This window comes from Ptychodera flava, chromosome 17, assembly GCF_041260155.1.
Source record: "Ptychodera flava strain L36383 chromosome 17, AS_Pfla_20210202, whole genome shotgun sequence".
In the NCBI taxonomy this organism is placed as follows: Eukaryota; Metazoa; Hemichordata; class Enteropneusta; family Ptychoderidae; genus Ptychodera; species Ptychodera flava.
Genome location: NC_091944.1, coordinates 27,943,994 through 27,971,128, shown reverse-complemented (window position 1 = coordinate 27,971,128; position 27,135 = coordinate 27,943,994). Strand labels below are relative to the sequence as shown.

The window sequence follows — 27,135 nt, the reverse complement described above, 5'->3', positions numbered from 1 at the left end:
AAGGTACTCCTCCCCTATACCACTGGCGATCCCACCCTCAAGGCACTGCGTCATTCGACCAAGCATTGTTATTGTAATTTCCTGCATAAAATTAACGCGAGGTCAACCGGTCAAACTCTCTCGGGATTTTCTGGCATGTTGAGTGATTAACAAATTTTCATTCTCTGAATCGCCCTTCCCAAAATCAAATGGTACTTACATAAATGAATGAACCCTGTGCCCCTAAGAAAGCTTGTAAGGTTGAATTAAATGTATATGCCTATGGAGCAATAACTTTGCAACAACAACATCTACCTTTCAAAATTCTATAAATTTTGGAGAAGCCCCCTTTTTCAATTGTGACATCTGTACTGGAAATTCCAATTTGGAATTTCCAATTTGGAATTTCCAATTTGGAATCATTCCAATTTGGAACCAGTCCACTCCAATTTGGAACCATTCCATTCCAATTTGGAACCATTCCAAAATGGAATGGTTCCATTCCATTCCAGGTATTATCACATGCCCGTCGTGACAACACAAATCTCTGGTAAATGTTTACCAAGTCGAATGATTGTTAATTGCTATCTCAAATGTTATCAGTGGAAACAAGGATTTGTTGAAATAGATTAGCCTTATCGTTTCCATCGCGTCCACAAGATTTACAAACAATTGTCGGAAGCTGAAATATTTGCATGAAGCTGGCAGCCTAGAGATAACGCCAAGTATAAACAGTAGCGAACCAATGCGATAACCTCGTCATAACCACTGCCGAGTGCCAGGGCATGAGAAGATTGAACAGTCGGGTAGGTGCACATTTCCTAACATTAAGTTTAATGCAACTTTTTAGAACTTGCAGCTTGTGAAATCTCAAACTTGATGTCTAAACTTTGTGAACGATTTTTTTGCAATATTGCTGTCGAAGTGAGAACACATCAACACGGATTATGTAGATTATGTCCTTGTAGGACAATCGGAGGCAAGACGTTTACCTTTTAACTCGCCAACCAAATTGTTGTAAGACTAGCATTTTGATAAATGCTAACCAGCTTTTCCCGGATAATTCATATGGGTTCTTGATAGCACATCAAAATATAAAGTTATAGCACGCATGGAGAGGGGAAGTTTGATCAATGTCACAATATGCAAATGCATAATTCTACTGTTCCAAAGTTCACGTGCAGTGTGCCCGTATGTCTCGTATTCCTCTCTCTTCTACAAATCTAAGAATGTTGAGATGACTGATATTCTCACTGCCTATCAGTCGTTCGACTGAGTCAAATGCAACTGACTCTATCTGAACATTCTGTGTTCATGAATGTGAGTTGCCTGCCTTTCTGTGCCTTTCTATTATCCAGACAAATAATGGCGTGGAGACGACACCATTTACCTTCTTTACTGATTGCGTTTTGCATTCTTATATCAACGACACAATCTGTTGCAGTCGTCGATAACAGTACAAATGACAGCGCTAATCTTACAATTGGTAAGTAGATGTTAACTCTTACAGCTTATCTTGATCAATGAGAGGTAATGATTTTATTTCTGTGGGGTATGGGATTTGCCGGCCATTCAATGAGAACAAACTAATTGCTGTAAACGTGAAAACTAATTTGATGCCGCTTCCCTAAGATGGACTTGAAAATTCATATGCCGTGTTCAATTACCTTAAATGTGTGCAAACTGAGAATAGATCTTGATATTTCGAGCTGGCGCATACGATTTCACAAAAAATAACATCTCTCTGTTTCAGTTGAGCTCTTTGTATATGCTGTGCTCTCGCTGTAGCTCGTAATGTTTATAAATTACCATAAAAGTGAAAATCTACGAAAAATAATGAAAGCACGATTGGAAATTTCAGAACATTTTTGTTAATTTTGAACGATGATATTCGGTTAAGATTATGAATTCTGGGGAAATACTTTGACATATCTCGTCTTTCAAAAACTATCCCTATCCCTGTCGTCGGTCCATGATCAACAGCAAAGATCTTGGGCATGCAATTGCCATGTGATAGCCTTGACCAGAGCTATAATGTTTCTCAAAAACTACTTGTCTGGTAGCTTGATATTTGGTAAAATTTTCTTAATGATGATCTTAGTATGACACGTTCAAATTACGATAAAATCTTCAATTGTGCATTTTTGCAGCTTTTTTGGTATCAGGCCATCCTGTAAGCTTTCAAAGATTTCCACCTTCATCATAACATTTGTCACAAACATTTTTACTCTACATAATACAGTAGAGCTCCACCAGCAGTTAGGCTACTCGTCTACTTTCTCCAATCCCCTTTATGGGTTTGAAAAGTTTAACCGCTTTTGCAATGATTTTTCATTAAAATGCTGTGACTGTGGCTGGAGGGGGAACCTTTGACCAAATGTTGTGTTCAGAGATTAAGAAAAAGCCAAACGGCAAAACCAAATATTCGTATATTTATTGGTATCACCACTAGTTGGAGACAAGCAATGTATCAACACTAGTTGGAGACAAGCAATGTATCAACACTAGTTGGAGATAAGCAATGAATCAACACTAATTGGAGATAAACAATGTTTATTGTCCACATATGCGCATTTTAGGTCATTGTCCTGTTGTCCAAGTGTCGAAGGTCATGAAGGCATGATTCCTAAAGCCTTCAGGTCTGTTTAAGACCTGTGTCATAATCTTATTGAGGGTAGTTCAGAGGCTTAACAAATGATGTTTTTAGGGACGGTGATTTGAATTGGTATGTACACACAAATATATGCACAGTAATCATACAAACCTATAAATTGAACATGGATTTTAACTGCTACTTAATGTACAAACATTGTGACCTTTTATAAAATATCAGGACACAAATTTCATTACAAAGACATGACGCACTAAGTTACGCAAATAGTTGCTGAAGACCAGCAGCAAACCATCAAATTTTGCATCCTTCTTGGAGTTAGCAGGGTGTGATCGTTAAGTCGTCTCAAGCACCTCTCAGATTATCCAAAATCGGCTGAAATAAATAAACCACAAAAACACACCAATTATAAAGCGCGCGAATTATGATGCCAACGTTACAAGCAGGTGCTAAGAATTGTTTTTTTTTAAATAAAATATTTTGCAAATTCAGGACTGTTTATAAATGTAAATGTGGAAAATAAAACAAATTAAAGCCAATTGGAAATTAAAAAAGGCGAATTAAACGATTAAGAAAACGTTAAATAAACTACATTACACTCTTACAGGCCATTGAAGAAGACTTCACAAATTGAGAAAATATTTGAAGTTGGAACTTCATAGATCAGCAAACATAGGTGAATCAATATCAGGTTAATAAATATCAGGAAATCAAGAAAACTTGTTTAAACTTATATTTATGATAAATATCTAAATATGTAGACAATTTAAATCAAAAGTTTACTATATTATACATGCATAAATTACTTCATTCGAGAAGCTTCGTCGTACTGCATGGCTGTCAATCATTCCTTCGGTCATTAAAGCGTCAATCCTTAAACCCTGGTTTTCTCATCCTATGTGACACTGACGTATCATTTAATGTAGGTCTCATTCGAAGCTGTGTCCATTTAATTGCATTTTTCGTGGATAAAACTGAAACTATACTTACAACTCTTGATCACTTGACCTAATATGCCTGTAACCAGTTTAAGAACATTACCTGACGGTTAAATGTTCATCACAAGTCAGATCATATATGGGTCATTGATTTTGCTTTCATTAAAACTTATCTCATGCGATACTCTCCCCAAGAGCATAATGGGATAACATATCACGTGTTTGTCGATGAAGTCATGTGGCGGGAGGCATACTCACTTTGCAAAGAAAAACACTCTGTCTTAGCGAAGATTCCAGATCAAGCAACTCAAGATATTATCACCACCAACCTAAATAATGACAAGCTCTTGAAAAAAGGTAAGACCTCGAATAACATATAGCAACATTTTCAGTTCAAGCAGGAACCAGCCCTGTTTCACGTACTTGCTTTCAAGTCCTTCAAATTATGTCCAACGTATACGAGATGTGGTACCGTCAGAGGTTGTCCGGTTCCGTGCTGTGCCGCGGTAGTCACTTTTACCACCGAGCTTATGGTCAAACAAAGGAGAACGGTTTTTTTTTTTTTGGCTGAAAGCATTGCATTTAATGTTTAATGTACGGTAATTTGCTTCAAAGGGAGTTTCTGGATCGACGCAAATGATGAGATTGAAGAGGGTGTTTGGGTGGATTCAGAATTCAACGAGCTGACGTACACAGCCTGGGCTCCGGACGAGCCTAATAATGGCGGCCTTTCACGACACACAGAAAACTGTGCTCATTTGTGGTGGTAAGTTCATAAATGCCCTAAGTTTTGACTATGTTAATGTTAGGTTTACTTGAACTACAATACTCCTTGTGCCTCATCAATGGTCTTTCTAAGTATTTATCTGATCATCGCCCTACTTGAAGCAAAAGTATAAGTTATTAGCGACTTGGGAAACATTTTAAGGGGCAAAGACAATTAATTGTCGAAAGAAAACAAATTTCGTCAAAAGTATTGACCCTCTCCATTACGGCCAAATATTCTAGAGGATATATTATCAGTCTGATCGGAAATCAGAAATGCTGGGTGACGTGTATGGCTTTAAACTTAGATTCAGCGGTTTGCTGGATTTTTTTTTTTGCATTTGTTTTATTTTATGGCAAAACTACCATAGTTTTGACATAGATTGAGCATGTATTCAAAGCTTCCTCTCCAGTGGAAGTCGAAATTCTGTTTACGATATTGATCAGAATGACTCTAAATGTACTTGATATGAATACGGTTGCATCTTCATCAATCATGCAGTTGTGATTTAATTTGGAGCCCGGTGTTAGTTACACTGTTTTCTCTTACGTGTCATCTTAAAGTAATTTCACCAGCGTTTTCTGTTTTGCCCTGTATTGTCTCAAAATCTACAAGAAATAAGGTACGTCAAGGGAAGGCTGCAACACTTGGGTCCCCTTGGTACTGTTGTAAAATTTAAGTTGTTATAGGGCACATTCTGCGACACAATGTTGAATCATGACGACTTCCACTCAATCCAATCTAAGTTTTGACATCCAGATATAAAACATTTAAGATCTTCCCATAATATTTGAGGTAAGATCATTGTTGTGTTAAGTGTTAGATAGCAAGTGTTAGATAGCATCATTCATATAGTTATAATTGGTTTTGTTTAGCTCGGGAATAGCGGGCACACATCATGCTCAAAAGTTGTTGTTGGTTTGGGTCCGGAATGGGAGGAAGGAGTATCCGCCATCAAAAACTTTGACTTAAATAATATTTGCATGGATCTTGAAAATCAGCAATAATGTCTTTCGCGATGTCCAAGTTTAAAGAGTTTGAAACTGAGGAATTAAAGGATAACTCTATAAGAAACTTAGTCAAACCAGCTATTGAATGTACTCTCTCAAGTTTATGAAAGATTTCAAAGAGTATGCAATGTCTGCATCTTATTTCAATAACATTTTAACCACATTATCTTCATAGATACCTAGTTAATGGCTTAAATTACAATCTTCCTAGGAATCTGGGTTGACATAGGCCCCTTTCAAACTGTATAACTACTTTTGTAAAATAATGTTTTTCCTTTCAAACTATTTCAGTCGTCTTTCATGATACAGTGCACAGCATCATTTTTTTTCTGTAACTCAACATTTCATGCATCAAATTCAATCATACGCGGACATTGGTCTCACGATTGCTTCCCCCCCCCTCCAATATATTTCATTTCACAGGGAACACGCCTTTAAATGGAATGACAATTGGTGCGACAGTCGTATTTACTTCATTTGCCAAACAGGTAGGAAAACGGTTGACATTTCAGCAAACACCCTCATATTTAATTCATCTGACAAGCAAAGAAATAAACAAACACTGATGAAGGATGAAACGTAAGATGTCTGAACCACGGTAAACTCAATAAACCTAACAGCAATAAATAGCTATTGACAACGGACAAGATTGTACCCAATTTCGAATTTATCTGAATAACCATTGAAAATTTGCAAATTGGCCTCTCAAAACAGGTATAGCTTCTAGATGCTACACAATGGAAGATGGCCACGACTACCTTGGTACTGTATCCACTACAGAGACAGGATTGGAGTGCCAGTATTGGTCAGAACAGACCCCGCACGCCCACACAAGCCACAAGCCATATCCATCCCTTAAGGGACACAACTATTGCCGCAATCCTGACGGCAGCGGTGATAAACCGTGGTGCTACACTACACATCCAGGCACAAGATGGGAGTACTGTACAGTCGGTTATTCGCAGTTGGTATGCGATGAAGGTTGGTTGACATGATCTTAATTGCAATATCATACACATGGCTGTTAATTCAGCTAATGTCCCTTGTAATTGTAAACCTGATGTATCGATTGTGAATGACTTTTTTAAACAATAACGATTCTGAAGTGGAAATTATTTTGAAGTACATATGACATAATTAATACGCAAAAATCTAATAAATGAATACATAAAATTGCAATACCTTTTTATCTGTGAATGCATTCACTTGAAATTATCTTTGGTCGTGAATATATGCATAGGCCGAATAATTCATTAATTTATACATTAATACATTCCGACCGCACATTTCACACTCCTGTCACCCCAGCCTTTCTCAAATAAAAATTATTCATAAAAGTGCAACTACAATTATGATTTCCTGTAGAATTATAGGTCACATTTCAGTCATGTTTTGTCTCGTGCTTTACTTTAAAATTGTGTCAATGAAACAGTAACCTCCCTTTGACAATTTTCACTTATTTTGTTAAGTCTATGACAGCACTTAACTTGGCTTCATTGATTTTACTCAGTTATAACAGAATATAACGCTCGTAGAAAAGTCACAAACATTCCCCGTTCCACTGCTGTTTGTCAATTGTCAAATTGTCATTGTCAAATAAAATGAACACTCCGAGGTTATCACTCTTTTACATAGAATAATTTTTAGGTGGATGGCTAAAGTTCATACCTCAGTTGGCATGCTTTTCAAGAGTAGCGAAGTGGTAGAGTTGGCAAAGCAGGTGAATTAATTAAACATGCAAGGTTACCGCTATAGTCGTTAAAATGTACACCACTATTTTAATATTTTGTTGAAGAATAGCAAGTTGTGTTGAAGATAACCAAAATGGTGGAGAACAAAAAAGAACAACCATAACAAAATATACAAAGTACAGTTAGTGCCATTCATATGCCCCTAGCGTTTACAGTTCCACTTTCCTTCAGATGACATCGAATGTTTTGAACGGAATGACGGAAGAGATTACAGGGGTCATATAAATGCAACAGAAACTGGTAAGACATGTCAGAGCTGGAATGTACAGAGCCCCCATCGACACCACTTCCGCGGTGATGACTATCTAGGTGAACACAATTACTGCCGTAATCCAAGTTATTCAAGCAGGCCTTGGTGTTACACGACGGACCCTGACATTCTGTGGCAATACTGTAATGTTTGTGGTGATGGTAAGTCATTACTTTTTTCCTGCAAAATGATTTCACCTGTTTGGATACTGTTATCATAGAGTAAGTGAAAAGCAGCAGGGATTGTATCATGATACCTCGTCGGTTTGTCGGTCAACAAAGACAAAAATCCACAGATATCAATGATAAAATTAAACTATTACTTTGATATTTGTTACGAAGATCTATGATCAATTTCAATCTTTTTTCTGTTGCTGACAATGTGAAAATACCTATAATGAGAAACACAAAACACTGCTCATTAGATTAAAAAAGTCTACTGATAAACATACCTCTTGGGTTAGCCACAGGATTTAATTAAAGATATCAGCTGCATAAGTACATCTTGAGAATTTCCATGGCGAAACTTCAGCAAGCAGCAAGTCTGATAGCTCTGCACTTTAATTTAAGCTCCTAGGGATTACCTAATTGAAGGTCATTCAAATGTCAACGAAATTTGCCTGTGTAAATGCTAGAGAAAATTGCGTCATTTTAACATTCATATTTTGGGTGTGATCCCAAGACACTACTTAATTTACATATATCGAAAGTCATCAAATTTGCATGAGTAAATATTTGCGGCTGATATTGCCATTATTAATAAAACAGTCTTTCTGTAAAACCACTTGTCAGATAGTTTCCTTTTTCGACGTATCTGTATATGTCACAGTTCATGTCAAATACATCCATGTCAGGAATGTCAAACATACTTCTACTCTAATTAATGGGAAACACGGTGTTAGTTATGCTATTTTAAAAGTCTCTCCCTCAAAGAATTGACATATTGTTTGTATGTACGTACGTATGTATCTATCTATCTATATAGTACCTAAATATGTATGTATCTATATATGTATCTATATATGTATCTATGTAGGTATCTTGTACTTATCTACACTGGCGTAATGACTTGCATATGTGCATTAATTTTTCGATCAGAACGATATTAGGAATGGAGCGGGATTTGTAAAGATACAACAAGTAAGCTTACTTCTATTGTTGCCTTCTGATTATAGCTGTTCAGCATCAAAGTTCACAAACTTTGAGATAACCACTCGCGTTTTGATGAACATTTTTGACTTTTGATCAATACATGTACCATCTCACAGATCAGGCTAATGCAGTTAAGAACATCGCCCTTAATAAACGTGCCAGTCAAAGCAGTTTATTTTCGGCGATGGGGCTTGCGTCTAACGCCGTAGATGGATTCGTCAGCTCTTTCTGGGAAGACGAATCTTGCAGCCATACGAACATTGAGCAGGACCCATGGTGGAAAGTGGATCTTGAAGATGCTTACTTCGTTACAGACGTTGTGATTACGAATCGCAGAGACTGCTGCTGTAAGCATCCAATGGACGTATTTCTCTTTCTATCTAAGTTTGAAGACTTTGATTTAGAATTCTTCAAAATTTCGTCCATGAATCAAAACTTCTGGGAAAAACAAATCAGAGATAAAAAGCCCAGAATATCGCATTGCATCAAAGTATTGCCATTCTCACCTGGAAAATGACACATAACTGTAGATTTCTACTCATCAAAGAAATTTTATATTTCCTTTAGAAAAACAGGTAACAATCATCTCCCATTTACTGTCACTAATAAAATATGCATCTTTGCATATGTTTCGACATTTGTTTCGCATACTCTCATATTCCTGCTCTCGTTTTATTGATGGGCATGGTATTCTCATACCTCGAGTACCCATATACGGAACTATCCTTATGAGAACTACGTCATGATTTCTCTGCTTCGGCAATTTAGCGGTGCAATGATGTAACAATTTCTTTTCAAACAGCCGAGCGTCTTGAAGGGGCAGTGGTACGTGTTGGCTTGAGCACCGACATTGGAAGCAACAGTCCGTGTAGAGAGGCAGTAAGTCCACACACGGCCAAAGACTTAGCAACTATTTCATTTGAGTGTGCCAGTGACACTGTGGGTCGGTACGTCAGCGTTCAGCTAGAGGGAAAGAACCAGTATCTCACGCTGTGCGAAGTTGAAGTCCATGGCAAGCGGGGTGAGTCTTTAAATTAATCAATCATATTGCAGTGAGTTAACCAAGCAAGTACACGGTCAGACAAAATTGTCGATTTTCTCAAAGCGAATAGGTTTTCGCTTTTCCCCTTCCACTTTGTTGCTCACATGTTGTAAATATGACATGTTATGACAAATTTGTCTTGCAAGAGATCCACACATGATGAAAAAGGTAGTCAGACTAATAGCCAAATGCATGTGAAACAAGAAGGTAGGAGAAGTATATCTCAACATGGACAAAAAGACAGTGATTCGTTTGATTGTCTTGAAGATCCTACGTGACTGTGCACGGGGGTAGGTAAATCTCATGACGTGCAACATACTACAACTTGGTGTAATGTTGCAATTGCGCAGAACTCACGAGTTTAGCTTCAACCATAGAATCTCAAGAAAAAAATGTACTGTGCAATTGCACTTTCACGAAAAAGACATTAACGTTGTTTGCACAACTAAAAGGGGATTGGTTTATTGAATACCTGAGCGAGGATATTTTGCGACATCCTATTGTGATACCAACAAAACATCTTTACGAAGAGTACTCACTGAAAGCTCAGGCGGTTCCATGATTAAACATAGAAAAGGATGTTATACTCAAAATTAGCGAAATTACTTTGAAGCTGAGATATAATATTAAATGCTACATGGAAAATCCAAGAGGCTTATTGTTCTAATATTTAAATTTGTGTGAAGAGTCGTGAGTGATCCGAGTTGAAAAGATAAGAGTATTGATGTGTTGAGCTTTTTCTTTATTTGCTTTTCGATTGTCCGATAAAACTTTGATAAGCTTGTGAAAGTATAGGCATAACAATTTTTGACTTTGAATACTACATGAATAGGATATCTGAGGTCCGAAATACTATACTGCTTGATCATGGCTCCATATCGTGGCTGTCTTTCCTCTCCTAAAACAAACTTGCTCTTCTATTTTATTGCTTTAAAAGCTTTGATATTCGATTTATTTCTCATTAGCAATACTGTGGAGGCAGGACCAACGTTGTGGTTACGAGTATCCCACTATATCCAACATCAATGGGCAATGTAATCCTGCAGATGGTTTCCGTTGCTGCTCGGAGTTTGGATGGTGTGGCAGCTCGGAAGATTATTGTGATTGCTTTCACTGCATTGATTACAGAGAAGTCTATGGAAAAGATGACTCCGAGGAGGAAGAGGAGGAAACAGGTAAATGGCAGACAGAGTAGACAGCAGAACAAAATTTCAGAGGCGAGTAGACTGAGTGGGACTGCGGCACCAACTTTCATCGAAAACAAGCTAAAAAGGTTATCAACAAATTAGAAAATCACTGTCTCCGTGAGACATACACTAGTCTTTTATACCGTACCAGATGATCGATTTCACGATAGAAAAGCATAAAAATCTTGCTGATCATTGTACCAAAGGTTCACTTTTATCTTCACTACCTAAAGGCTCAAGGCAAACTATTCATCAGGCTAAACAAAACTATGGGAGGGATTGGTTAGTGGTGGTCCCAATTAAAATGCTACGTACATCTCCGAGAGAATTTTCCCATTCATCAAATGCAATATAATTATTCGTAGGCGAGCCTTGGAGGGAAGACTTGCAATGTGGTCCAGGGTTCACGGCTCCAAATGGCGTGTCACCAGCAGAATGTGACCCACACGGCATTTATCCCTGCTGTTCAACAGCCAACTGGTGTGGTATCAGCGATGATCATTGTAAATGTGACGGATGTGTTGATTATAGGGAAGTGTATGAAGGTAAGTTAACTGGGGATAAGAAGTTACTTATAACAGGAATTGTTGAAAACCGTGATTATATTGTTCCGAACATCGATCACTTTCAGTTTTAGCCGGAAAGACTATTTTTTATTGATGCAGAGTTTATTGCCCCAATATTTTATAATGATCCGAATATTTAATATTAATATAGTGTACTCATAACCGAAACGAAGGTAGTGTGTTAAGTAAAGAATATAAAAATAATCGCAATCATACCAATTCATAATCCGAGAACGCTCGGTCAAAATTCGTAATACAGTAGTTATAAACACAACAGCACAGAACAGACAGTAAATCACCGGTACACACAACAAAGTCAAATTCATGAAAGATATATATGGACCTCTGGCAAGAAGACCAAGAAGTGATGACAGGTGTTTCGAAAATAGTAAGCGCATCCTGCCCCACATGTGGCACCCTAACAAGGGACATACCATTGCCCTCTCCATCCAATCTTTTTGGTATCAGCGATGCTTATTCGAAAATTTAAGGAGACATTAATTGGATAATAAAAGCTTAGAGGAGGTTGATCCTGAATACAGAAATGTCATTATCAGACCTTGAAGCAAAGATTGATCGTTGACCATAATTATAACTTGTACTGTATACAACGAGTTCGTGGTATCCATTTGTGCTTAAAAATTCTATTTGGCCAAGCATTTTCATGTAGTGTATACTTTTACATGTTCAAAAATAATAAAGTCTATGTAATTTATTCCATCAAACAGTGACAGAATCGCCCGTAGATGCTTGTTCTGAACCGAAACGAATCACCATTCCAGACGATGGCGAGTTGATTGTGATGTCACCTGCATATCCGAATTTTTATCCCAGTTATGCAAACTGTCGGTGGTTCATCACAGCTAATTCCAATTTTGATGTAGAGGTACAGAAAAAATATATCGTTTTCATCAAACTAATTTTGGATTTGCGAATGAATGTCTCGAAAGATAGGGTAGCTTAAGTGCGATTGTCAGTCTACTAATTGTTTAACAAGCTAGATATATTCAGTAGTCTTTCTGCAAGTAAGATTTAATACCCAATCGACAGAGATCCTATCCTCTTTCAATACCTACCAATTCCCTCCAAAAAAATCGAAGTCACATTCGGCTCTAATTTTATGCATACATGCATACATATGCTCTGTATGCGTATGTATGCATGTCACAGGGAGTTCAGGCTCCTTGTTTGTTAGTTTGCTTGTTTGTTTATGCGTATTTATTTATTTGTTACGTACGATTCTTCAATAGACCAAAAACCAATAAGGAGTTGTATTTGTGTTCCTATTTGTCAATAAAAATGGTTTTGTTTATTTTGTTTTTGTTTGTTTGTTTGTTTGTTTATGAATGTTTGTTTATTTGTTACGTCCCAGGGGAGTCAGAAAAAATAAAACAGAAGACAAATAAACAAATAAACATATCAACAAGCATACAAATACATAAAATGAACAAACATACATACAAATATAAACATAGAACGTTGAATAAATAACGAAAATACAAATACAAAAAATAAACAAATGTATACACACGCACATATTTTTGTTATTTTATTTGTTGTATTTTTGTTATTTATTCAAAGTTCTATGATATTATATGCTTGTTTATTTATCTGTTTGTTATGTTTGTTCATTATTTGTTTATGTATTTGTATGCTAGCTTGAGTGTTTCTATATTTTTTGTTTTTTTATATACTTGATTTGCTTTATTTGATTTATTTCCTTTATTTGTTTGTTTTTTGTACATGTATGCTTGGTTTACTTCTTTTCCTGAATCCCTGGGACGTAACAAATAATACGCATAAACAAACAGACAAAACAAACAAACAAACTCGTCCTTTATTGACAAATAGGAACACAAATAAAACTCCTTATTTTTTTTTATTGTATATGGAAATAATCATACGTAACAAATAAACAAACACGCATAAACAAACAAGCAAACAAACAAACAAGAAGCCTTAGCTCCCTGTATGTATGTATGTATGTACGTACGTATGTATGTATGTATGTATGTATGGATGGATGGATGGATGGATGGATGGATGGATGGATAGAATGGAGAGAATGGATAGATTGTCTGGATGGATGGATGTTTGGATTCATGAGTGCGTGAATGCATGTGCATACATACGTACGTACGTATGTATCTATATATCCATTTATGTGTCTAAGTAGCAACTTATCGAAGGAAGTATGAGCGCAAAGGTTACGCGTCTCTATTGAGCTATATTTCCACACCCGACTTAAAAGAAATAATCGACATTATCAATGATATATGAATAAAATACAACAGACATTACAGATTTGCAACATTTTTCCACCGGAGTTACCATGTGATTTGTTTTCCAAAACATATTCGCTTTTGATAGATCCTGAGTATGGTTCGAATATTTTCATTATCTATCTTGTTCGTTTTTCCTAAAATCCTGACAGACGACCAATCACTTGCTATTTCGTCGATTACTTGCAAATTGAACACTTTCCCTGCCGATTTAACTCAGAATAAATTTTAACGTGAACCATGCAGGATCTTATGCCGCTGATATACATGCAAAGTCACACAATATTTACACCAAATTCGATCAAAGCCGGATGATCTCGTTTCGTAATTTTTTCTCTCAGATTACAGTAAATGAGGTCGATCTTGAGACATGCTGCGCGAATGTCTATATTGGAACAGGCGATACTCTCAGACGCAATGAGTTATTCACTATCACCAACACGATGACGACATCGACGATTGCGGAGTCAAACAAAGTGTGGATTCAATTTGTCAGTTCTGCCAGCCAAGTCCAAAGAGGTGCAGGCTTCAGCATTACATTGAAGACAAAGTCAAGAGGTAAATTGCTCTCATTTTTTCAATGACAATACAATACTTATAACAAGCAATGTTGTATGACGTCGAATAGTCAGAGCCAGTTCAAATTGGTCACCCACCTAAAATTAAATTTTACACTGAAATATTCTGAAGGCATTTAAAGAATGTGTGATAAATTTGCTTTATACCGTCAGAGACCCGATGCTTTTCAAAAACAATCCATTATATTTTAGTATCCTGAAATAATGATATTTTATTTTCCCTAAAAAAGACATACTTGCAAGTTTGAAAACTTCACTCAAACACCTCCATGGGAGGATTTCTAAATTTGAAGTACACGTGAACTATATCTCATTCCTTACCATAAACACTTGTTTTCAAGTACTATTTCTTTGTGTATAGTGTTAACTGTGTCCTGTCCTGCTGTGTAAAAGTTCACTCAATGTCAAAATTGTACTTTTACCTTTGCTACCTTGTAAGCATACATATTAGCATACAAATTTGACAGACAACAATAATATGCAAAATCAGATATTTGGTCATTGTGATTCTTCCAAAGGCAACGCCTGGCGAGAGGACGTGCAGTGTGGTCCAGGATTCACGGCACCGAATGGTATGTCACCGGCTGAATGTGACCCACACGGCATTTATCCCTGCTGTTCCACAGCCAACTGGTGTGGTATCAGCGATGATCATTGCAAATGTTATGGATGCATTGATTACAGAAAAGTTTATGGTGGTGAGTAAACTGGCGCACAGAAATTGCCTGATAATATGGGCAGAGGAAAAGCAATAGTTGATTATGTACGTATTGCCCTCTCTTGTCGCCATTCATCACATCGATATCGATCATTTTTAGCTCATGTGTTCACACACGTGAGCTAATTTCATAGCGATGTCTGTCTGTCCATCCGCGTGTGTGTGTGTGTGTGAGTGTGTGTGTGTGAGTGTCTGTCTGTCTGTCTGTAAATCTGTTTACATGGTAACTCAAAAACGCCTGAACAGATTCAAGTCAGATTTGGTAGACATGTAGCATATGCTTATAGCAAGAACTGATGAGATTTTGGCTAGTGTGGCTTGCATATTTATATCATTTTTTTCATATAATGGTTTCCCTACGACAGTGTCAGTGTCAATGACAGTGTCGACATATCAAAAAACACTGCACAAAATTTCATGAAACTTTTCACAGATGACAATCTCAGAACATTATGATAATACTGTGAGTGTCAGGTCAATTATCTGCTCATTTGCATATTTTATGAACTTTGTAGTTGGGTATATAACTCTGAGATTACGGCACCCAATTTGGTGAAACCTGCTACAGATATTGATCTGATAAATATCTATTTGTACTGAGAAGCATTGGCCAGTGTCAAGTTAATTAATCGCTCATTTGCATATATTATGAAGTTTTGTAATTAGTCATAGAACTCCAAAATTAATGCACCAAATTTGATGAAATTTGCTGCAGACACTGATCCGACAGATATCTGACTGTTCTGCAAAGCATTCAGTACTGTGAATTTAATAAAGGGTTCATTTGCATATTTTATGAACTTTACAATTAGGTATATAAGTCGGCACCAAATTTTGTGAAACCTGCTACAGATATAGATCTGATGAATATCTAATTGTGCTATGAAACATTGAGCAGTGTCAAGTTAATGAAGGGTTTATTTGCGTACTTAATGAACTTTGTAATTAGTGATATTACACCAAAATTACAGCATTAAATTTGATGAAACGTGCTACATATGTTGATCTGATAGATATCTAAATGTACTGAGGAGCATTAGGCAGTGTCAAGTTAATAAACTGCTCATTTGCATATTAAGTAAAGTTTTGTAATTAGTGATTTAACTCTTAGAGTAGCGGGCGAAAGTTGATAAAACCTGGTACATATAGTGATATAACAGACATCTGATTGTTCTGTGAATTGTACTACTATGAATGAACCTGTTGTAAATCACGTGAGCACATTCAGTTCACATCTGGTTAAATACTTGTCAAACAAAGTTTTGCCTATTCGCATTGTTTTGTCTGTACAATTTGCATTTAACTTCATATGTATATTCAAATGTTATAAAACAAACCAAATACGATGTATCAGCCGCAGAAATCAACCCTGTGGAATAAACCACCCTTTTCCGATGCAATCGTTAGGTACAAGCAATTCATGTTGAAAATGGTAATGAAACATTGCTTGAAAAAAGCGTGTGAAAGATTGACCCTCCCTACAGAAATGTCATTAACCATTTTTTTTTATCTAAGACGTTGACTTGGTTTCCTAATTACCACCTATACTCTTTACAATCAGTTTTGTGGTTTCCCCCTATGATGTTTGTGTTTACAGTTTCTATTTGGTGAAATATTTTCAAGTAACATTTATATGTTCAAAAATAATAAATCCATGTAATTTATTCCATCAAACAGTGACAGAATCGCCAGTAGATGCGTGCTCTAAACCGAAAAGAATCACCATTCCAGACGATGGCGAGGTGACTGTGACGTCACCTGCATATCCAAACTTGTATCCCAGTTATGCAAACTGTCGATGGTTTATAACAGCTGACTCTGAATTGGATATAGAGGTAAAAGAAGATGCTTCTTTCTTGTAATCGTTCTTATTTAGGCTTGCTTTTCAGGGCAGGTATTGATGGAAGAATTGAGTAACTGTCATATTTAAGTCACGATTCTTAAACATGTCGATCTTATAATTGTGTTGCAAGACTGGTGATATAGTGTAGCAGAAATCTTTCTGAATGATAAAAATCAAAGTTTATCAAGAACAAAGATTCATTCATTGACTATCAATCGTGGTTATTAAGATCGTAACAAAACAATTGTATATACATATACATATAAATATATCATGCTTTCCTAAAGGTTTTTGGAATGAACCATACACAACTCGATACCTGTGATACCTGTCATATACTAACAAGGTCACACAATATTTACACCGAAGTCGACCAAAGTGGGACAATCTCAATAGTATTTCTTTTCTCTCAGGTGACCGTAAACAAGGTTGATCTGGAGACATGCTGCGCAAATGTATACATCGGAACAGGTGATACTCTTAGACGCAATGAGTTATTTACTATCACAAACGCGATGACGACATCGATGCTTGCGGAGTCAAACAAAGTGTGGATTCGATTTGTCAGTTCTGCCAGTCAAGTCCAAAGAGGTGAAGGCTTCAGCATCACATTGAAACCAAAGTCAAGGGGTAAACTGCTCTTATTTTTTTAATGTCAATATATACAATGCTTGTAACGAGCAATAGCTTAACATAAATTATTCTGAAGGGATTTAGGAATGTCTGATGAATTTGCCATTATACTGTGCAAGACACGATGCTTTTCAATCCATTATATTTTACTATCCTTTGCTTTAATTTTGCCTTAAGGGCATATACTGGCAGTTTAAAATACGTCAATCAAGCACTTCGTTTGGAGAATTTCTGTATTTGTAGTACACGTGAACCAATATGTTATGTTTCTTGCCATTTACATTTGTTTACGACTACTATTTATTTCAGTATTTTATAACTGTGTCCTTGTGTGTAAAAGTCAATTTGATGTCAAAATTGTACTTTTACTTAAACTACCTTGGAAGCATACATATTAGCATATAAATTCGAAAGACAGCAAAACTATGCAAAATCAGATATTTGATCACTGTGATTCTTCCAAAGGCAACGCCTGGCGAGAGGACGTGCAGTGTGGTCCAGGATTCACGGCACCAAATGGCGTGTCACCAGCAGAATGTGACCCACACGGCATTTATCCCTGCTGTTCAACTGCCAACTGGTGTGGTATCAGCGATGATCATTGCAAATGTGACGGATGCATTGATTACAGAAAAGTTTATGGTGGTGAGTAAACTTGCGAACAGAAATTGCCTAATAATATTGGCAGAGGAAACGCAATGGTTAATTCTGTACGTATTGCACTTTCTGGTCTCCATAGATGTCAATCAATTTTATACTTGTCAAACAAAGTTTTGCCTGTTCGCATTGTTTTGTCTATATATTTAGTAGTTAAGTTAACTTCATATGTAAATTCAAGTCTTATTTTCATAAAACAAACCAAATACGATCTGTCAGCTGCAGAAAATAACCCTGGGGAATAAACCGCCCCTTTCCCGATACAATCGATAGGTACAAGCAATTCATGTTGAAAATACATTGATTGCAAAAAGCTTGTTAAAGATTGACCCTGCCTACCGAAATGTCGTGAACCATTTTTTTAATCAAAGACGTTGACTAGGTTTCTAAATTACCACTTGTACTCTTTACGACCAGTTCTGTTGTTTCTCCCTATGATGTTTGCATTTAAAATGTCTAACTATTTTGTCAAGCATTTTCAAGTAATGTATACCGCTACATGTTTAAAAATAATAAAGTCCATGTAATTTATTCCATCAAACAGTGACAGATTCGCCAGTAGATGCGTGTTCTAAACCGAAAAGAATCACCCTTCCAGACGATGGCGAGGTGACTGTGACGTCACCTGCATATCCAAACTTGTATCCCAGTTATGCAAACTGTCGATGGTTAATAACAGCTGACTCTGGATTAGATATAGAGGTGAAACAAGATGCTTTCCTGTTATCGTTCTTATTTAGGCTTGCTTTTCAGGGCAGGTATTGATGGAAGAATCGAGTAACTGTCATATTGAAGTCACGATTCTTAAATATATCGATCTTATAGTTGTGTTGCAAGACTGGTGATATAGTGTAGCAGAAATCTTTCTCGATGATAAAAATCAAAGTTTATCAAGAACCAAGATCCATTCATTCACTATCAATTGTGGTTATTAAGGTCGTATATATATATATATATATATATATATATATATATATATATATATATATATATATATATATATATATATACACACCTGTGATACCTGTGATATACTAACAAAGTCACACAATATTTACACCGAATTCGACCAAAGTGGGACAATCTCAATAGTATTTTTTTTCTCTTAGGTGACTGTAAACAAGGTCGATCTTGAGACATGCTGCGCGAATGTGTACATCGGAAGAGGTGATACTCATAGGCGCAATGAGTTATTCACTGTCACCAACGCGATGACGACATCGATGCTTGCGGAGTCAAACAAAGTGTGGATTCGATTTGTCAGTTCTGCCAGTCAAGTCCAAAGAGGTGAAGGCTTCAGCATCACATTGAAGCCAAAGTCAAGAGGTAAACTGCTCTTATTTTTTTAATGTCAATATATACAATACTTGTAACAAGCAATAGCTTAACATAAATTATTCTGAAGGGATTTAGGAATGTCTGATGAATTTTCCATTATACTGTGGAAGACATTATGCTTTTCAATCCATTGTATTTTACTATCTTTTGCTTTAATTTTTGCCTTAAGGGCACATACCGGCAGGTTTAAAAACGTCAATCAAGCACTTCGTTTGGAGGATTTCTATATTTGTAGTACACGTGAACCAATGTGTCAAGTTCCTTGCCATTAACATTTGTTTACAACTACTATTCCTTTCAGTATTGAATAACTGTGTCCTGGTGTGTAAAAGTCAATTTGATGTCAAAATTGTACTTTTACTTAAGCTACCTTGTAAGCATACATACTAGCATACAAATTTAACAGACAGCAAGAATATACAAAATCTTATCTTTGGTCATTGTGATTCTTCCAAAGGCAACGCCTGGCGAGAGGACGTGCAGTGTGGTCCAGGATTCACGGCACCAAATGGTGTGTCACCAGCAGAATGTGATCCACACGGCATTTATCCCTGCTGTTCCACAGCCAACTGGTGTGGTATCAGCGATGATCATTGCAAATGTTATGGATGCATTGATTACAGGGAAGTCTATGGAGGTGTGTAAACTGACGAACAGAAATTAACTGATAAAAAAGGGGCAGAAGAGAAGCCTAAACTATATCACTATATATTGCACTCTTAGGCCTCACTATACCATGTTGCTGACTCTCTGTTAAAAAGTTTAGAACCAGATTTTCGCCTATTCAGATTTTATGGCCAATACATCTCGTTATAGAACTCAAAATAGAACGCGAATGCCTTATGCAATAACATCCAACCAAACGTGGTTTGTCAGTGGGTGAAATAATCCACACGGAATAAGCCTCTGCTCTTCCCGTTCAATTTTTATTGTAATTTTGCATCAAAGAAATGGACTGCTTACTACTTGTACTCTTTACAACCTATTCTATGGTTTCTCCTTGTGAGGTTTTTGTTCATAATGTCTAGGCCCTATATCAATTAAGTCAGGCATTCACAACGATGTGCCTTTACACGTTCACATATTATAAAGTCCCTGTCTTGTATTCCATAATATAGTGACAGAATCGCCAGTAGATGCGTGTTCTGAACCGAAAAGAATCACCATTCCAGACGATGGCGAGGTGACTGTGACGTCACCAACATACCCAAATTTGTATCCAAGTTATGCAAACTGTCGGTGGTTCATAGCAGCTAATCCTGATTTGGATATAGAGGTAAAGTATTTTCTCACCGAAATTATACTATTACGGTTTGTTTGTGAAGGTGGAACATTTTGCTTGAAAGAAAGAGAATCTGTAATATGTTGGACATGTCTTTTTTGTTAAACGAGTGAATTTTGTAGTTGTATTACACGTGTAGCGCAATTTGAATCAATGCCGATTTTGCCCACTTAAATAGAAAGTCAATGTGGAGCAGAGATTCGTATCCGCTGTCAATAGATGCCATATATCATGTGAAATCCACCGTACTCCATTCGAATTCCATATATCTGTATGTATGTATGTATGTATGTATGTATGTATGTATGTATGTATGTATGTATGTATGTATGTATGTATGTATCTATCTATCTATCTATCTATCTATCTATCTATGTATTCATGCATCTATGTGTATCTATGTATCCATGTATGTATCTATGTAACTGTGTATGTAATATGTATCTATGTGTCCTTTCATCCACCTATCCATTCACTTACCTGTTTGCTTACCAAATTGTCTATCTGCGGAGATTTCCTTGTAAGTCTACCCGTGTGTATGGAGATACATTTACACATCCAACTAAACGGAAGTAATTGACATAATCAACGAAATAACCAGCTAGGAAAGAGACATAAATTATCAGCAATTTCTGTTTTGTTTAACTGGTAAATCATGCCATTATTGGCCGGACATGCTTGCGTGTGATAGATTTGAAATATGGTTTGTATATTTTCAGCAATAGTCTTAATCATGTTACTTAAAATCATGACACACCAGCATTCACATATGCTATGTGCTCATTTCACACCCGGGCCTTCTTTATGATTTAACTTAGAAATGCTTTTGAAAGTGAGCCAGCCATGGCCTAATATCTGTGATATACATACAAAGTCAAAGATATATTTAAACCAATCTCATGCATTTAGAGCGGGACAATCTCACTAATAATATTTCTTGTAGGTTACTGTAAACGAGGTCGATCTGGAGACGTGCTGCGCCAATGTCTACATCGGAACAGGCGACACACTCAGACAGAACGAGTTATTCACTATCACAAACACGATGACGACATCGACGGTTGCGGAATCAAACAAAGTGTGGATTCAGTTTGTCAGTTCTGCCAGTCAAGTCCAAAGAGGTGAAGGCTTCAGCATTACATTGAAGCCAAAGTCAAGAGGTAAGTCACTCTCACTTCTTCAATGTCACATACAAGGATTTTAAAGGACAGCATGGCGGCACATACTACGAACACTCAACCTTGGTCAGTTCTGAACCAAATTTCACCCTGGCGAGGTGTATGGCGAAAGCGTCATCTTCATAGGCAAAAGCAGTGAATTGCCGACTATTACCACAGATACGGATATTGGCCCCACGTTGTGGGCAAAGTTCGAAAGCGATAACAGTCCGACAGATCGGGTCTTTCAGTTGGAGGTCACAACCATTACAGAAGGTAGGCTTTGCCCAGGAGGTTATTTTGCTTAACTCGGTGACAAATATATTCATAGGATATTTTGAAAACCACTGCCAGACTAATGCAGACATTGATCCGGTACACCAAGAATCATTTGCTCTTTGTTTAAATAGTTACCGTTTTGTGCGCTCTCAGAAGTTGTAGTTCAGCTTACTGAACATGAACGATCAAGACATCATTTCTACACCAGTAATAGTTTCCACGCCATGCTTGCATTTGAAAGTAAAAATGAAGTTTATGTGTTTCAGTGGTGTAGTCATCAACGAATGGTTTCTGGTGAAGTTGCACCATTGCGTTTTGCTTCGTATACTTGTCGCACAAATAACCTTGACTATTCCATGCTCCGGCGTCGACAAATTTAATGGATAACGTGCAGAAAGGCCTTATAAAAAACATATTGTGATTAAAGTCGATAGACGAATAACGAAACCGAAATTTCGACATGTGAAATTCTTTGTGACAATGACCATTCTACTGATAAGGTGAAATTACTTACTTGTTATCATTCGGGATAGCCCCTAGTTGTATCAGTCGCTGGTCTGAAATATCCGGCCCTGGTGATGACGTGCAGGTAGAGATCGAATGCGAAGAAGGTGAAGTGATGACGTCATGCAACAGTGTAACGGACGGGAGTGAATCGCATGGTACCAGGGACGGAGAAAGAATCATACAAGTGACATCCAAACCAACGTGCGTCGCTCAGAATGGAGAAGGTGGACTAGGTAAGTCATTGGTGACCGCAGCTATTCTGTCAGTCACATTTTCCTCCATAAGACAGCTTGCTCAAGTAGACGACTATAGCTGACCTTTTTGCTCGTCGTTGGCCATTTTATCGATATTTTGTTCTCGATACTTTTCCCTCTGTTTTTAAAAAATATCTAACCGTGAGCAGATATCTGTTAAGTCAGAAATTACTATGTTACGATACGAGGAACAGCTCTGTCGATGGTTTAGTTCAAAGTATATACTTTTCAGGGCATTTATTAATAAAAAAATATAAACCTCTGAAATCACTGACTCTTATATGACATAATGGGTCAATGTCATCAAGTATACACTTCATTTTATAAAGAATTAATGCCTGTAAAATGGGAGTCTTTGTTTTTTATGAAGTCTGTAGGCCTATACCAAATGAAATATGAATGAATGAATAATTAATTAATCATTTAATAATTAAGATATGAATGGTGTGCATATCCTTTTCTTTGGAAACATTTTTGACCGGAAGATTACAAATCATCAATCGTCAGCTTATTTCGCGGTAATTTGAGCAATTTCGATAGAGGTACCCTATAAACAAAAGACGGCGATATGACAACAAAAGAAGACAAAAATGTCAGTGATTTAATCGCATATAAACTCTGACCAAGAGAACCCACATTCTAACATTAAGCTGTACATAAAATGTACCCTTAAAAATATAGAGCTTAGAACTTCAGTTACTTTCATTAAATTGCCTAAGGACATCCACAGGAGCAAACTTTTAGAACTTGATGAAGCCATCAGATAAATGTTGCGAAGGAAATCGATATGGATTTAGGGATTTCCTTGCTCTCTTATTAATGGCAATGGTTGTGAGACTCTGGAAGAGAGATTCAGCATGCACATGAGCAAATATTGATTGATTTACTTCTAGGTGTATATGCTGTGGCAAGGTGCTGTAAGTGGTCGGGTCTTCAATGTCTCTACACCGAATCTCTGTGGAAGTCCGGCTCCGAGGAAGACGACGTAGCAGAAGCCATGTGTGATACGTCTGTCAACGACTTGCCCGCCAGCACTCTAGGTAAGAGTCGCTTATGGCCAAATAACAAATATTCTTCATTATATTACCATGCCCTGCCCGTCGCATTTCGATTGGTCGAGCTGAACCACGTGACTGACCACAAATACACAGTAATGGTTCGTTTACATGCCCGTGAATATGAATAATAAGTTTAACAACTCAAAGTATCGTAACTTTACAGCTAAAACATAAATCATAATCAATCACAAAATAAAATGGAGCACTTGTAGGTCAAGTTGTGATGCTTTTTTTGAAAACATTTCCGGATTTGCCAATTTTTTTACAGCGCGCGTGACAGTGCGTCGCGTATTGCTCAGTTTCTGGGGCCCAGTTGTCGTTCGCTCCTGAAATTTTCGGAAATTTTGACGGTTTTCTTGGGTTCGCTGATAATATAATGGAAATAACAGACTCCGCTCTGACCATTAACGTTTATTTGTGGGCGCGGGCTCGAGGAAAGCCAAATTAACGGGCTCGGCAAGCCTCGCCCGTTAATTTTTAGCTTTCCTCTCGCCCTTGCCCACAAACGTTAATGGTCAGCGCGTCGCCCGTTATTTCTATAATGTTTGGAACCAGCTTGTTATTTTTAAAGTATGGTTACACTGCGACATACTTTGAGGAAGTTGGAATGTGTGTGACATGATCAAAGTTCCTTCGATTTCTTGCGCATAATAAGAAATTTTGCTGCGTCACTATGGAAGATTTGAGAACATAACTTCGTTACATTTTCTGTGCTCCAGAAACAGAGAGAGGTTTTGGACTTTAATATGCAGCAAGCGCAGTAAAGCAAATAATTATTTTCACTTAGCATACTCTGACGTAAACCAAAATTTAAAAAAATATCTAAAACCTGGATGTTTCACACTGTCGCGCCAATTCACATACTAATCAGTCAATCAATCTACCCCCCCCCATCTCTGATTTCGCCTCGTCCTTTTAGAGCTTAGAAGACTTTCCTGCATTTGCTAGGAGGTGAAATATATATTTTTTGCAATTTCAAATAACATATATGTATACAACCAAGATCTTCGCTGGTCCATCCAAATCTGCTTGTTACTTACTATTAGAGTCCAAGTCCAGGTAAGACTCGCTGATTCCATATATTGAACTCTTACAGGTTGTATGGCGTATTCTTACGGACAGTCGCTTGACGGAGCCCGGCCATGGACTGAATCTGATGACTTTTTGACCAATGCCCAAATGGACTTCGTAAAGAATGGGTGTGTGGCGCAAAATGGCATATACGGCAATGGTCAGTTAATGCACGGTACTCTATAACCGTTGGTTAATGTAATGTTTCCGTCATATGAGAAACGTAACAGCACTGTTTTAAAGATATACTGTCACCTGTTCCAATTTTGCCACAGTTACCATTGAAAGAGAACATTTAACCAATCACAGATTTTAAGCAGGTGGCCGTTCTTTAAAACAGCGCCCTCACATGGACATTTTGAATACCAAGGAACGCCCCTCTGACCACATATGGACATATTTAGATGACAGGTAACTGTATACTTTTAATATACACTACTCTATAAATTCCGTCCTTGCCCATGATAAGGTGATCTTTTTCTATGAAATGTTTCAGGTGTGTGGTCTGAGGCTTCATGCTGCAGTGCACCAGGTCTGCAGTGTCAACACATTTACTCCGACAGGAGCGACGGTACATCCGGTGCTGTTGCGCATGTCCAGTGTGAAGAGGGCTGGGTGATGACGGGATGTAGTGTTTTCACATACTGGGGCATTACTGATGGCGCCTACGTTACTGGTAAGACTTTTCACTGAAAGTCATTGCCAGCTTAGAACAAAATTGAGATAGGTAGAGAGATGCTATAGCAAGCACGCCAAAGACACCCTTGATCATATCGATTTATTCAAAGCAATTTGAACAGTCGAATTCTAAATTGGCACCTGGACACGTGGAATCGAAAGCTGAAGAGTTAGTAGGCTTATAATAAATGTGTATGACTGGACATTCTTGTTGCATCAGGAAGACTTCGCCCTTAGTTAATGTTCTAGGAAGCGAAGTGCCACTAAAGCACACCGTGAACACTGGAGATCGGCGCTCAAGATATGCGCAAAGGCGCTCGGCCGATTGCTAATTCTATGGTATTAGTAACATAGTATATAAATGACATTTATACTCAAGAAACGTGAACATGGAAATTTTAACGGTCGATTTATCATGTTAAATGAAGGAATCAAAGGGGAGCACACCCATGGTGTGTGGATATCCTCGTGTTCTGCGACCAGATTAATGTTCGTCAGTTCCTTAACAATTACCCCGAGTACTAGCCATGGAAGTCGATCACAAGGCCAAGCGGTCATTTAGCGAGCGAATTCAAGCGGCCGGGTATCACTCTTGCCGAAGAACAGAGGGATACTCGGCAGACCATGGGTGGGCTAAGCAATGATCCGAGCGCCTGTGGATATGCACGGATACAGTGACATACATCTCTACTTCTGTGTTTTTTATTCTGCAGGCGATGGAATTTGCAAAGCAATAAATGGCGGGAAAGCTAGGATGGGTAACAACACACGTGGCGTATGGGCTGTTGCAGTATGCTGTAAATCGAGCGACCAGTAACGATTGAGGAAAGGAGAATGATTTTAGTCTTGACTAAAATACAACGACGCGAACGACAAGTTGATTACGGCTTGCCCTGTATGTAATTCTTAACAGTATCAAGAAGAAATAGAAATAAGAGAAAATAAGAAATTCAAAAGAGACGCAAAAATACCTTCTGTCTGAAAATATAATGGAAAAGGGAAGATATCATGGACAATTCCGTGGCTTATTAATATAATACTGTCTAGTTATTGTTTCCATATCCTACATTCACAGTGTACTTTTCTGTTTATTCACTGAGAGTTGGAGGTTTTAAATTTCAAATGGAGCATTAAAAGTTTCTTTCTGCAGTTTACTATATATTCGGAATTGATTCAAGTGTCTTCTATCTGATTGCTGCAAGATTAACTGCATAATCTTATAAAAATCACATTACTTGTGATAGACCTGTAGAATACACCAATATGATTTTTCAGTGATGCACTGTAGTTGGCTAATAATTTACTAATGGATAAATGTATGCATTTATTTTATTTTAGGCATAGGGCTATAAATGGAAATGCTATTACAATAGGAGCATGGTTGCTCTACCATGATAGGTGGAACTAAATTGCGACCTGGCACATGCCAATTTTTTTTCTTTCTAATAACCTGTACCACATGCATGTATTGACTGTAGCTATTCACTGTTTGTCATATCCATGAAGGTTTCCTGTTTAACGATATATCTATTCCAAATAGACAATAGAA

The 27,135-nt window shown here is 37.4% G+C and overlaps 1 protein-coding gene across 3 annotated transcripts; it reads left to right on the top strand.

The window, feature by feature from the left end:
• Nucleotides 1–715: 715 nt before the first annotated feature.
• On the top strand, nucleotides 716–26,745 carry LOC139115964 (uncharacterized). 3 transcript variants are annotated; one of them, XM_070678440.1, is made up of 27 exons: nucleotides 716–785; nucleotides 1,338–1,465; nucleotides 3,724–3,885; nucleotides 4,144–4,294; nucleotides 5,728–5,792; nucleotides 6,019–6,285; nucleotides 7,227–7,466; nucleotides 8,573–8,803; nucleotides 9,259–9,477; nucleotides 10,464–10,673; nucleotides 11,051–11,230; nucleotides 11,980–12,137; nucleotides 13,875–14,091; nucleotides 14,630–14,809; nucleotides 16,507–16,664; nucleotides 17,086–17,302; nucleotides 17,771–17,950; nucleotides 18,507–18,664; nucleotides 19,072–19,288; nucleotides 19,758–19,937; nucleotides 20,419–20,576; nucleotides 21,526–21,742; nucleotides 22,552–22,758; nucleotides 23,673–23,819; nucleotides 24,934–25,068; nucleotides 25,405–25,584; nucleotides 26,300–26,745. In XM_070678440.1, exons 2-27 carry the CDS (start codon nucleotides 1,345–1,347, stop codon nucleotides 26,401–26,403), a joined length of 4,659 nt encoding a protein of 1,552 aa, XP_070534541.1. In that variant the 5' UTR covers nucleotides 716–785; nucleotides 1,338–1,344; the 3' UTR covers nucleotides 26,404–26,745. The 3 variants fall into 3 exon arrangements, with proteins under 3 accessions (XP_070534541.1, XP_070534540.1, XP_070534542.1); XM_070678439.1 differs by lacking the exon at nucleotides 716–785 and having other exon boundaries at nucleotides 1,177–1,465; XM_070678441.1 differs by lacking the exons at nucleotides 716–785; nucleotides 11,980–12,137; nucleotides 13,875–14,091; nucleotides 14,630–14,809 and having other exon boundaries at nucleotides 1,177–1,465.
• Nucleotides 26,746–27,135: the final 390 nt, after the last annotated feature.